General features: G+C 37.7%; 1 protein-coding gene across 1 annotated transcript in view; it reads left to right on the forward strand.

Annotated features, from left to right (window-relative positions):
• Positions 1-12648, forward strand: part of LOC102815127 (chromosome unknown open reading frame, human C12orf63) — a 193956-nt gene that overhangs the window by 43913 nt on the left and 137395 nt on the right. Inside the window, exons 7-10 of the mRNA XM_006871817.1 lie at positions 3368-3455; positions 3730-3939; positions 5587-5653; positions 10814-10996. Coding sequence (XP_006871879.1) covers positions 3368-3455; positions 3730-3939; positions 5587-5653; positions 10814-10996 — 548 coding nt within the window. The remainder of the gene's footprint in view (positions 1-3367; positions 3456-3729; positions 3940-5586; positions 5654-10813; positions 10997-12648) is intronic.

Genomic DNA, 12648 nt, shown 5'->3' on the forward strand with positions numbered 1-12648 from the left:
ATGGGATAAAAAATGAAGATTCTTATATTTAACAGTTTTTATATGTCCCTTTTTTTATCCATTTAAAGAGTACTATTGTATAAACTGTAAGGTTGGCTATTCAAGCTCACCAGCCATTCATCAGAAACACTATGCAGGGTCAATATAGGTTGGAATCTACTGGACAGCATTTAACACCGCCACCAACAACATCACCAGATGGAATATTCCTGGTGTGGCGCTGTAGGATAAGCAATGGACTGTGATCCACAAGGTCAGCTGTTCAAATCTACCAGCTGCTCCTCGGAAACCCTATGTTGTTGTTATTAAGTGCCATTGAGTCAGTTCTGACTCATAGCAACCATGTATAGTAGGGTTTCCAAGGAACAGCTGGTGAGCTTGAAATGCAGACTTTGTGGTTCAAACTGACCTTGCAGTCCAGCACATTAGCCCACAGCGCCACCCTAGGACTCCGAGAAATCCTATACAGGGTTGCTGTGAGTCGGAACCAACTCGATGACACTTAACAGCAACAGCATCACCAGGTGGAGGCAAAGGTGTTATTTATTTAGTGAACATCCGTTTTGGGATCATAGAAGCCCTGGGTCTCCAATCTAAGAGATTTGTACTAAAAATCTCTTTAGTAGAAAAACTACACTTAAATCATGTGCTTTCAACCATATTATACTTTTAGCCATAACGCAAATTATACTTTTAGCCATAAAGCAAATACAATGCCTACAAATGATTTCCACCAACTCATTCTAAATCTTACCTGGTACCAGAATGTTCTCAACAGTTGATTCCCAGTGCTCAGGCTGTGTGAACGTCAACATCCATATTAATTTTTCTCTCCATTGCTTTTGACTATTTCCCCTAGAATATATTTTCTCTCCCTCCTTTTTTCTTGTGTTCTCTGATCTTATAAAGAGATAGATTTTCTACCAGTTCTACTAGATCTACCTGTGTAGTGCTTCTGTCCCAGAGGTCTCTGCCCCCGAGGCAAACTAACATCTTAGTGTTTTGGAAGCTGTAAAAAAAAAGGCATGCCCAAGATGTAGCTTCCAAGGATTCCCAAGAGAAGCAAAGCATTTTCTCAACATTTACTTTCTGGCTAACGACCCTTTTGTAGTGTTCTTATGAAATAATATGGCTATAGAGCCCATCCACACATACTGGGCTCCTCAGAAATGATATTAGATCCTAAGTGTAAGGGAACAATATCCTTCAAAGTACAACGAAGTCTCAGCTATACATAAAATCTTCCTTTCCTTCTCCCTTTCCATTTACTCTTTTTTCTTCCCCACTAACTTCCCATCTTTTTCCATTTTTAAATTTCTTCCTAATTGTTTTAATGAATTTAGGAGACACAGGAGGAATAAACAGTTCAAAACTTACCCCTGGAAAGGTGGACTTCTGCCTGGGTACAGAGGAGCTGCATTTGCCAACGCCTCCTGACCTTTCTCAGGAACACTTCAGAGTTTTCAGTTCAGTGGAAAAGAGCAAACTTCCGTCTTCACAACTTGGACTTGTGATTTCTTCCTATTACAAAACTATTGGTAAGGTTTATTGATTAGATGTTCATTTACTTGGTTTTTAACTGCTTATTAAGATGTAGTTCAGACACCACACAATTTAATTAATCCAATTAAGGTGGCCAATTGATTGTTTTTTTCCTCTGTTCACTGTTATGTGCAATCATCATAACAGTCCATTTTAAGACATCTTCAAAGTGTATTAATCATTTGCAAGGTGATCTGCATTAACATAGGGATGGCAGTTGGGCCTGAAATGTTAGCTCTAAAAAGAGGATGAAAAAACTCCAAAATCCACTGCCATCGAGTAGATTCTGTGACTGTAAATCTTTACTGGAACATGCAGCCTCATCTTTCACCCATGGAGCCTCTGGTGGGTTTGAACTGCCAACCTTGTGGTTAGCAGTCTAGTGCTTAACCTATAGTACCACTGTTGTTGTTAAGTGTTGTTGAGTTGCTTCCATCTCATAGTGACCCTGTATAGGGTTTCCAAGAAAAGGCTGGCTCCTAAAAGTAGGATGAAAGAGCTTGAAAACAGATTCCATTTAGACTCTTATAGGCAATGATATGAACCAAGAGGCAGTTTGTCAAACAGAACCTGGGAACACAATGGTTTAAAATTAAGAAAGCTGTGTGACAGGGTTGTATCCTTTCACCATACTTATTCAACTTGTATGCTGAGCAAATAATCTGAGAAGCTGGGTTATATGAAGAAAAACATGGCCTCAGGATTGGAGGAAGACTCATTAACACCCTGCGATATGCAGATGATACAACCTTGCTTGCTGAAAGTGAAGAAGATTTAAAATACTTACTGATGAAGATCAAAGACCACAACTTTCAGTATGGATTGCATCTAAATGTAAAGAAAACAAAAATCCTTACCACTGGACCAATAAACAACATTCTGATCAAAGGAGATAAGATTGAACTTGTCAAGGACTTCATTCTTCTTGGATCAACTATCAATACTCATGGAAGCAGCAGTCAAAAAATCAAATGACCTATTGCATTAGGCAAATCTGCTGCACAAGACCTTTTTGAAGTGTTGAAGAGCAAAGATGTCAGCTTGAGGACTAAGGTGTGCCTGACCCAGTCCATAGTATTTTCAGTAACCTCATATGCATGTGAAATCTATACAGTGAATAAGGAAGACTGTAGAAGAATTGATGCTTTTGAGTTACGGTGTTGAAGGAGAATACTGAAAGTGCCATGGGCTGCCAAAAGAGCCAACAGATCTGTGTTGGAAGCAGTGCAGCCAGAATGGTCCTTGGAGGCCAAGATGGCAAAACTTTGTCTCTCATACTTCAAACATATTGTCAGGAGAGACCAGTCACTGGAGAAGGATATCTTGTTTGGTAAGGTAGAGGGTCAGAGAAAAAGAGGAAGACCCCCAGTGAGAAGAATTGGAAATATGACAGCATGAATGGGCTCAAGTGTGGCAAAAATTGTGAGGTTGGCCCAGGACTGGGCAGTATTTTGTTCTGTTGTGCATAGGATTGCTATGAGTCTGTACTGACTCGATAGCACCTAACAACAACTATGTTGAAGTGTAGAGTCCTGGTATGTCACTGTGGGTTAATGTGTTGGACTGAAAAGCCAGTTTGAATTGCAAGGTCAGTGGTTCAAGTTCACCAGCTTCTCCTTGGAAACCCTATACAGGGTCACTGTGGGTCGGAACAGTCTCGACAGCACTTAACAACAACAACAAATGTTGACGTGTAAGTCATTTAAAGGTTTCTATTAGCTTTCAGTTTGTATTAAAGAAGAATGCATTTTAAAATATTCTTGAAATTATAAGAAAATATTTTGCAGAAGCTGACATTTGTTATTTTACTTGATTAACAATACAGATGTTCTCCAAGCCAGCAATCAAAGAAGTCTGAAAGTCCAGGCACTACATGAACTTGGAAATGTACTCATCTTTGCAGAAAAGAAAAGGTAGTTTCTTTAGGGGTTGGTAAACCAATGGCAAACTTCTTTTGCTTGAATCATTTTTTAATTACTTTGGGAAAATGTTCTCAATCATAAATTTTAGATATCCAATAGTACTATAGTGTAGTAAAAAACGTACATTAAAACTGTCATTCATGAGAAATGAATGCTGTTGATTTAGTCTCAACATTTTTATTAAAATGTTTCTTCAGTGTATGTCTTTTGCCTTGTGGATGGTAGATTTAATGGCATCAACTTTAATGCTCTGTTTCTGTTTTAGGGCTGCTTTGAAGTGTTGGTGCCAGGCTCTCGATGACATCTTCAGGAAATCAGACGTGCTACATACATGGAAAGAGTTTGGCACTTCACTTACTAATACCAATGACAGCTTTTCTCCTCCAGGTTTTAAAGATTACAGTGAGGAGTTTCTGTCAACAGTTGGCATTTGGGGATGTTTGCAAGGAGCAGTCATATCAGCAAAGATAGCGCAGTGAGTGTGATGTGGAGCAGCATGCTGCAGAACGTAACAGTCTTCCTTTGTGGGGCACCTACCTGGACACTTCATAAAATGAAGACATGAGTACAGGAATATACTGTGCACTTATTTATCATGTTTATTCTTGTGACGCTCTCCCTTCCTGTAACACCTCCAATCTCCTAGTGAATATCATGTGGGCCTAGGTCTTTACTTTGTTCACTCATGTATCCCAAGTGCCTGGCACAGAGATGGTATTTAGTAACTGTTTGTTTAACACATGAATGAATGGATGAGTAAATGAATGAATGGCTGAATGAATGAGCAGGTGGTAGGAGAGTAAGAATAACAGTGTGGAGGTACACTGCCTGGCACCTAATTCAAGAACCTTGATATGAGCCTTTTATATTAGCTTTTTCATATTAAAAACATGAATACATTTATATACTTTAAAAGTATTAAACATTAAAAAATTTAAACCTCTGCCAATTTTGATGTTTTTTTCATTCCCGGGGAGAAACTCATCCGTAAATACACATTCACCACGAGTTTGAGCTTATGACCTAGTAGAATTCATCAGGAAAGAATAGAAAAGTTCACAGCTTGGAAAAAAACAGCTGTAGCATCTCTGCCAGAGGGCACCGCAGCTTTGCTGAGCCTCTGAAGTTATTATGTGGTGATTTTTAGCCAACAGAAGGTCTCTTCCTGGTTACCCAGCTGGAAGTCTGACTTCCACAGGATGTGTGTTTCTACAGAGGCTTCCAGCTGTCCTGTAGACTCCTTCAGTAGAAGGAACTCTTCTCCCCACTGCTCACAAGGACAGAATATTACACTCTGATATCCACAAAGAGAAGCTGACTGCAGGAAGACAATGCTATTTTTATTGCAAAGCCTCCTGATTGGAGCTAAGTAAGAAAAGAAATGGTAAGGTAATGTGGGTTATGCATGCAAATGCAGGTTTCAAGACCCTTATATAGCAAATTTAAATCATTTTAAGGCACATAAACATGATACTAGTAAATGGAGAGACATTCTCATGATTTTTGATGGAGAGACATGTTGTGCATGTCTCCATAATGCTGATGAGAAAATACATGGATTCTGTCTTTGTGGGGAATTATTTGATAATATTTATCAAACTTCTTACCAAAAATTCCACTAATGAGGTTTATGCAGTAGGACTAATTGCACAAGTGATCCAAAATCTAGCTATAACAATGTTTACTTCTTAACTGGAAACACACAAACTGGAGTTAATAATTTTATATTATCATACATCCATATGATAAAATTTAAAAGTCCTTTATAATTTATTATATCCATGAATAAAACAGTATGTGGTATATAGTTTTAGTCTTAACATGTGTGTATATGTGTGTACATGTGTTTGTGAATGTGTATAAACTACAGATAGAAAAAAGATTCTCAAAGGGAATTGATCAAAACATTGCCAATAACCATCTTTACCTGGCAGGATTACAGGTGACTTTTCACTTGCTTATGTATATTTTTCTGTCTACATCTTATGTGACTACTTAACACTTTGAGAATCATAAAGACTACTTTTAACTTTGGAAAACTGAGTTTTTGGAAATACATATTAATCAAAGTAGTTTTACAAAAGTGTCTACTAATCAAATTATTTTTCTTATACTTATTTAGATTTATTAAGACATCAAATGTTGAAAAGAGAATCAGCTGTTGCATTTTGTCTGCATTACTCTATCAGGTAACTTTAATTATGTATGCTTTACTGTAGTAGCACAGCCATTCATTAAACCAGCAAAAAAAGATGCAATCATTTGTAATAATCTTAAAATGCATAATTAGGAAAATAGCATGAGCCTTGAAGATTCAATATCAGAAGCGCATCATTCTCCTTAGCCTGTTGAACCAGCTTTGACACCTTCCCCTTACCGTTACCGTTCAACAAAGGCTACCAGAAGATTACCAAAGAAGGGAATTTGACAGATAAGGAAACTGAACTGAGTCTTGTGTTACTAGTGAGATCACTTTGTCAGTGAGCAATGAAGTAGGTCTGTTTGACTCCAAATTGTTGACTTTAAGTTACCTCATCTCTAAATTAAGTTTTGCCTGGTTGTATGCTATAAAATGGATCACATAATGAAAAAAGAAAAAGTTAGAGACTACTGAAGTAGAGTGTTTACAGTTCTTAGGTTTTTGGTTTGACTTTACTGAAGAAGAAAGGAGCTTTTATCTGAAGTACAAGACAGTTTGAGATTCTGGGATATAGCCATGGGCCTTTGCAATCTACTAAAGGTACAGTTTACTTTGAAGGATGGACACCCTTGTTCTGTGTATCAGAGGATTCTGATTAGCTTGTGAAATCTGTAGAGTTATGTTCTCTGGGAAAGGCTTCTCTGAATATGAGGCCAGATGTTTCCATTTTCCTGTCTGTGCTTCAAACAAAAGAAGCAAAAGAAACAAGGATGTAAAAGGAATGATATTCAGGTTCTGATTCCTTATCTTAATAGTCCTTACTTTCTGCTACGTCTTATTCTTGAACATAACTCTGTTTATGCTTTACAAAATCAGTGATTTAAAAATATTTTTTATGTAATGTGGTCATAATCTCTTAGTAACATTATACCTAAAATAAAAGTTTTCTAATGGGATTTATTTCAAAAACCTGTAAATTAAAAAAATAATCATTTTAAAGCAAATTGGTAAAATTAAAAATTAAATAACTGCATAGTATTTTAAAGCAAGATACATTATAACTTTCATAAATAACTAAATTGAATTTATTTTCTGATATTTACATTAAATAACTTTGTATCTTTGACATTAAAAAGTGTTATGTAATACATTTTGAAAAATATTTCTAAATGTAAAATAGGCCTTTTGTATATTCAACTCGTTTCTCCAACATTAAGTACATATAAAATATCCAAGAATATTGGTAAAATTAAACAGATTTTCATATGATACAGTTAAAAGTTAAGCAGTACCTCTGTCTGATTTAGACTCCTTCAGAAATAAAGCCATAGCTTCTGCTTATAACTTGTTATAGTAAAAGATTTGTTGAAATTGAAATGTTTCAACAAACTGATGCAGCATCGGAGGCTCATCTGTGTCAAGAAATTTTGAAGAAAGCTACCTGGCCAACCAGTTGAAAGAGATCCATATTTGTGCCCATTCTAAAGAAAGGTGTCCCAGTGGACTGTGGACCATCAAACAATATCATTAATATTACATGCTAGTAAAATTTTGCTGAAGACACTTTAAAAACAATTGCATCATTGCATTGGCAGGGAGTTTCCAGGACTTTAAACTGGATTAAGATGATAACATGGAACTAGGTATATCATTTTTGATGTCAGATGGCATAAAGCAGAGAATACCAGAAAGATGTTTACTTGTGTTTTAGCAAAGATAGTCAACTGTGTGGATCATAACAAACTATGGATAACATTGTGAAGAATGGGTATTCCAGAATAATTAGTTGTACTCATGAGGAATCCTTGGTCTATGAACTAAGAAACAGTCATTAGAACAAAACAGTGGGCTACTGAATGGTTTAAAATCAGGAAAGGTGTGCATCAGGGTTGTATCCTTTCAGTGTACTTATTCAATCTATATGCAGAGCAAATAATCCAGGAAACTGGATTATATATTAGCATCAGGGTGGAGAAAGAGTTATTAACAATCTGCAATATGCAGATGGCACAGCCTTCCTTATTGAAAGGAGTTTAAAGAATACAGTCTTCAGTATGGCTTTTGCTTCAATGTAAAGAAAACTAAAATCCTCACAACTAGACCAATAAATAGTATCATGATAAATGGAGCTAAGATTGAAGACGTCAACAACTTAATTTCCCGGATCCACAATTAACACTCATGGAAGCAACAAGCAATGGATCAAACAATGTATTACATTAAGCGCATCTGCTGCACAGGACCTCTTTAAAGTGTTCTAGAGCAGAGATATCAGAAAACTAAGGTGGACCCGACCCTAGCCACGGTATTTTCAGTTGTTTCTTATGAATGTGAAAGTTGAGCAATAAATAAGAAAGACCATAGAATAATGGAAGCACTTGAGTTATGGTGTTGAAGAAGAATATAGACAGTACCATGGACTGCCAGAAGAACAAACAAATCTATGTTGGAATAAGTATAGCCAAAATTCTTCTTAGAAGCCAAGATGGTCAGACTTCGGACACATTATCAGGAGGGAGCAATATCTGGAGTTAACGTATCATACTTGGAAAGGTGAAGGGTCAGTGAAAAAAAAAAAGGAAGGCACACCCTCCAACAAGATGGCCTTACACAGTGGTAGAACAATGGGCTCAAACATAACAATTGTGGGGTTGGCACAGGACTATGTAGTATTTCATTATGTTGTGCATAGGACCACTGAGTGGGAACTAACTCGACAGCATCTAACAACATCGAAAGGAAGAAGGCTTAATGGCACAGTGGTTAAATCCTTGGCTGCTAACCAAAAGATGGGTGATTCATAGTGCTCCACAGGAGAACTATGTGGCATTCTACTTCCATAAAGACTTCCACCTTGGAAAGCCTGTGGATTAGCTGTACTCTAGCCTGGAAGGTTGCTGTTAGTTTGAATCTACTTGGTGGCAATGGATTTATTTCCACCACCCCACCACCCCTTTGGTTATGTTGTTGTTAAGTGCCGTCGAGTCGGTTTCGACCCATAGTGACCCTGAACAGGGTTTCTGAGGCTGTAAATCTTTACGGGAGCAGATCGCCTCATCTTTCTCCCACGGAGCAGCTGGTAGTTTCGAACTGCGGACCTTGCGGTTCGCAGCCCGATTCGTAACCACTACGCTACCAGAGCTCCTTTGGTTATAGTGGAAAGGAAATCGATTTTTTAGTTAAGTAGACATGACTTTACATCTTCTTTCTGCCATCATTAACTGAGTTACCTTTGTTAGTGTTGGTGTTGGATGCCACCAAGTCAGTTCCAACTTATAGCTAGCTTATGCACAGCAGAACGAAACACTGCCTGGTCTTGTGCCAGCTTCATAATTGTCGTTACCCTTAAACCCATTCTTCCTCTTTACTGATCCTCCACTTTACAAAGTATGATGTCTGTCTCTAGGGACTGGTTCCTCCTGAAGCATGTCCAAAGTATGAGAAACAAAGTCTCATCATCCGGTCTTATAAGGAGCATTCTGGCTGTACATCTTTCAACACAGAATTGTTTGTTTTTCTGGCAGTCCGTGGTACTTTTAATATTCTTCTCCAATGCCAGAACTCAAATGCATTGATACTTAGTCATTGCCCAACTTTCACATGCATATGAGGCTATTGAAAATCCCCTACCTTGGGATAGGCACACCTTAGTCTTCAAACTGATATCTTTGCTCTTGAACACTTTGAGGAGGTCTTGTGCAGCAGATATGCCTGATGTAATGTCTTGTGTGACCTTTGGTAAATTAATTTTATAAGCTCTGATTATATCATTTGTGAGATAATAATTCTTACATGCTAGGAATGGGTTAATGAGGAATAAATAAGAGAATGTTTATAAGGAACCTACTAACGGTGCCCAATACAAAACTGACCCTCAGCAAGTAATGATACAATAATTTCTCTTGAAAATATTGATAACTTAATAAAATAGTACTTTCTTGTGAAAAAAAATAAATAAGGAGCTCTAGTAGCATAGTGGTTATGAATTGGGCTGCCAACCTCAAGGTCAGCAGTTCGAAACTACCAGTGGTTCCACGGGAGAAAGATGAGGCGTTCTGCTCCCGTAAAGATTTACAGCCTCGGAAACCCTGTGCAGGGTTGCTATGAGTTGGAACCCACTCCACGGTACTACTTAAAGACAACAATTTGTGAAAATAGTGTCATCAGCTATCATGGCATTCACAAGGCTCATCTAGATATATACATTTTTGAATCTAAAATGATGACTAGTAATGATAAAACCAGTTGCTATCAAGTTGATTTTAACTCCTGGTGACGTCCTCCAAAGGGTTTTCAGAAATAGATCACCAGACCTTTCTTTCACGTCTCTGGGTGTACTTGAACCTCCAACCTTTTGGTTAGCAACTGCAGCACCTTGGATTTACTTGATATGGCTTTTCTATCCAATATCTTAACTCTCACCAAGAGATTAGGTGGGATCATGAAAATAATTTGTATAGGACGCTAAGGCTGGGATTGGTTAGTTTTGCCATACAACTAGGTTTAAAAGCCATCTCAGAAGTAGGCACAGAAGATCCCAGGACCATCAAGAAGGAAGAGTATGAGTGGAGCATGAGATCCCTACTAGGAAAAGCAGTGATAGCAGAGGTGATGGCAGAGGCCATGGCAGAGACGGTGGCATGGAGAGACAGAGCAGCTTCAGGCTCTAGGCCCATGGACTGAGATAGAGACCAAAGGGCCAAAAAGTGAGAGGCTAAAGACAAAAGTGAAGTGTGCCTGCAGTATGGCAGACAAGCAGTGTTCCTGATTGGAGAACTGCTCTTCTTGAGTTGGTTTTGATCCTGAATTGTACCCTAGTCACTTCCCTAATAAGTCCCATAATCATGAGCATTGTTCTGAGTTCTGTATGATCATTGCAGTCTATTATCACACCTAGTGGTGAAGCCGAGAGTGCTATGGGAGGGATGGTTGATGTCAGAATAGGGTCAAGAAGGGTGTAGGGTAGAAGCACCTCTGACCTCTACTTCATAGGAATCAGCCTTGGGCGGATTTTGAGTTTTATTTTATTTCCCTCTCGTGACCACAAGGGAAGTCAGATATGGTGCCCACATGAGCGTTAATCATTTGCAACACCTACAGGCGTGCTAGGTATGTGCTAGGCACTTTAGGAAGTAAACCATGTGCTTATTATGTTGATCTATTGATGCAAATGCAATTTGATAGCTATTCACCTTTTTTTCATTTTCAGGGTTTGCTGAGAACAACCCTTCCACATCCTAAAATTGAGCGTTGTTATGCTCAGTATGAAATCACTCAGCTTCTTCCAGGCATTGAGCTCTTCTCAGATAGATACCGGGCTGACATTTGCTCTGTAGTTGCAAGTCTTTACTATGTTATACGGGAGCTGCACTTTGCTAAGCAAAATCTACTTGTGAGTAATTTTTAAAATCACCTAGTTTTAATTCATTGTGGTATTTTTGCTCCACATACCTTACTTAGACTTTTTAGATTTTACTAATTTTGGGGGGCCAGTTCTTGTTTAATTTAAACCTTTAGAATTATTTGCTGTATTTAGAAATAAAGTATACTAATCAATATATTATGTTTTATTTATATTACATTTTGCATTACATTTTGGATTAAAATATGTATTTGATTTTGCTCTCTTTGTTTACTCTATTATTTTAGATCCTCTCTCCCCCTTTTAAAAATTGGTGAGATTTATTAGAATGTGTCAGTAATCTCAAATGTAGTAACTTAGTGTACATTGTAGCTCATGGCATTAACTCAGTTAATTCATATCAGTTTGGATTTTGTTACTGTTTTTGCTTTTGTTTAGTTTCTTTTTTGTTGAAATAAGTTTATCTTTGTGCCTCTTATTTCCTCCCTATTGAGAGTACATCCAAATTAATAACAAATTCTGTGAAGTAGAAGACAGAAATTTCTTTATGTCGTAGGAAAGCAAAAACCGCAATACAAGGCTCTTTGCTTTAGAGTAAAAACAAAAAAATCGCAGTATATGTATATCATACTTTAAGCTAGGTTCTATTTTAAAAGTAAATTAGAACTTTTTAAAATTCTTGGTTATTTAATATATTCCTCCTTTATCGTGTGTCTCTTATTTTCCTCCTTTATGCTAGTTCTATTTTGTAATACCTCTTTATCATTGTTTGTCTTCATTTGTTTCAATTCCTGTTTTTTTTTTTTCTACTTTTATTCTCTTAATAGTTTTCATAGCCAGCATGGTGCATAACCACAACTTATCTGGTTGTTGTTCTGTGATGGCATCCTTGTTGCTGTGATACTGGAAGCTATGCCACCAGGATTTTAAATACCAGCTAGGTGACCCATGGTGGACAGGTTTCAGATGAGCTTCCAGACTAAGACAAACTAGGAAGAAGGAGCGGCAGACTACTTGTGAATGTGTAACCACTGAAAACTATGAAATCAGTGGAATATTGTCAGATATGCTGCTGGAAGGTGAAAACATTATGAATAGCAGTAGAGCATTGTCAGATATAGTGCTGGAAGATGAGTCTCATCAGGTTGGAAGGAAGTCAAAATATGACTGGGGCTGTGCTGCCTCTTCAAAGTAGACTTGACAATAAAGATGGGAATGGAGTAAACCTTTTGGGACTTCCATTTGTTGATGTTTGTTTTTGTTGGCAAACAACACAAAATAAGAAGAAAGACCTGCAAAAATCCATTCATAATGGGAACATGAAATCTACAGAGATGAATCTAGGGAAATTGGAAGTTGTCAAAAATAAAACGGAATTTTGTAAGACCAATGACTTATTCATTGCAAAAATCTTGAGGAGCTCTGTCAGCAACAACACAGAATACCAGACCAAGCAGGCTCAGGGGATGGTGCTAGAACTCTGAACCACATATAAAGGAACATTTAGAAGCTTGGAAGGCTTACAGCTAGGAGAATTTGTAGCAGAATCAAGACATCCATTGCTTTCTAAGTCAAAATGCTTAGCTGCTCCTGGAGCCGCATTCTTGGGAGAGACCAAGTGGGGGAAGGATCAGAACAGCCATGAATGCCTGACAGAACCGCAGAGATACAGGTGTGGACAT

Source organism: Chrysochloris asiatica, unplaced genomic scaffold (assembly GCF_000296735.1).
Source record: "Chrysochloris asiatica unplaced genomic scaffold, ChrAsi1.0 scaffold00174, whole genome shotgun sequence".
Taxonomy (NCBI): domain Eukaryota; kingdom Metazoa; phylum Chordata; class Mammalia; order Afrosoricida; family Chrysochloridae; genus Chrysochloris; species Chrysochloris asiatica.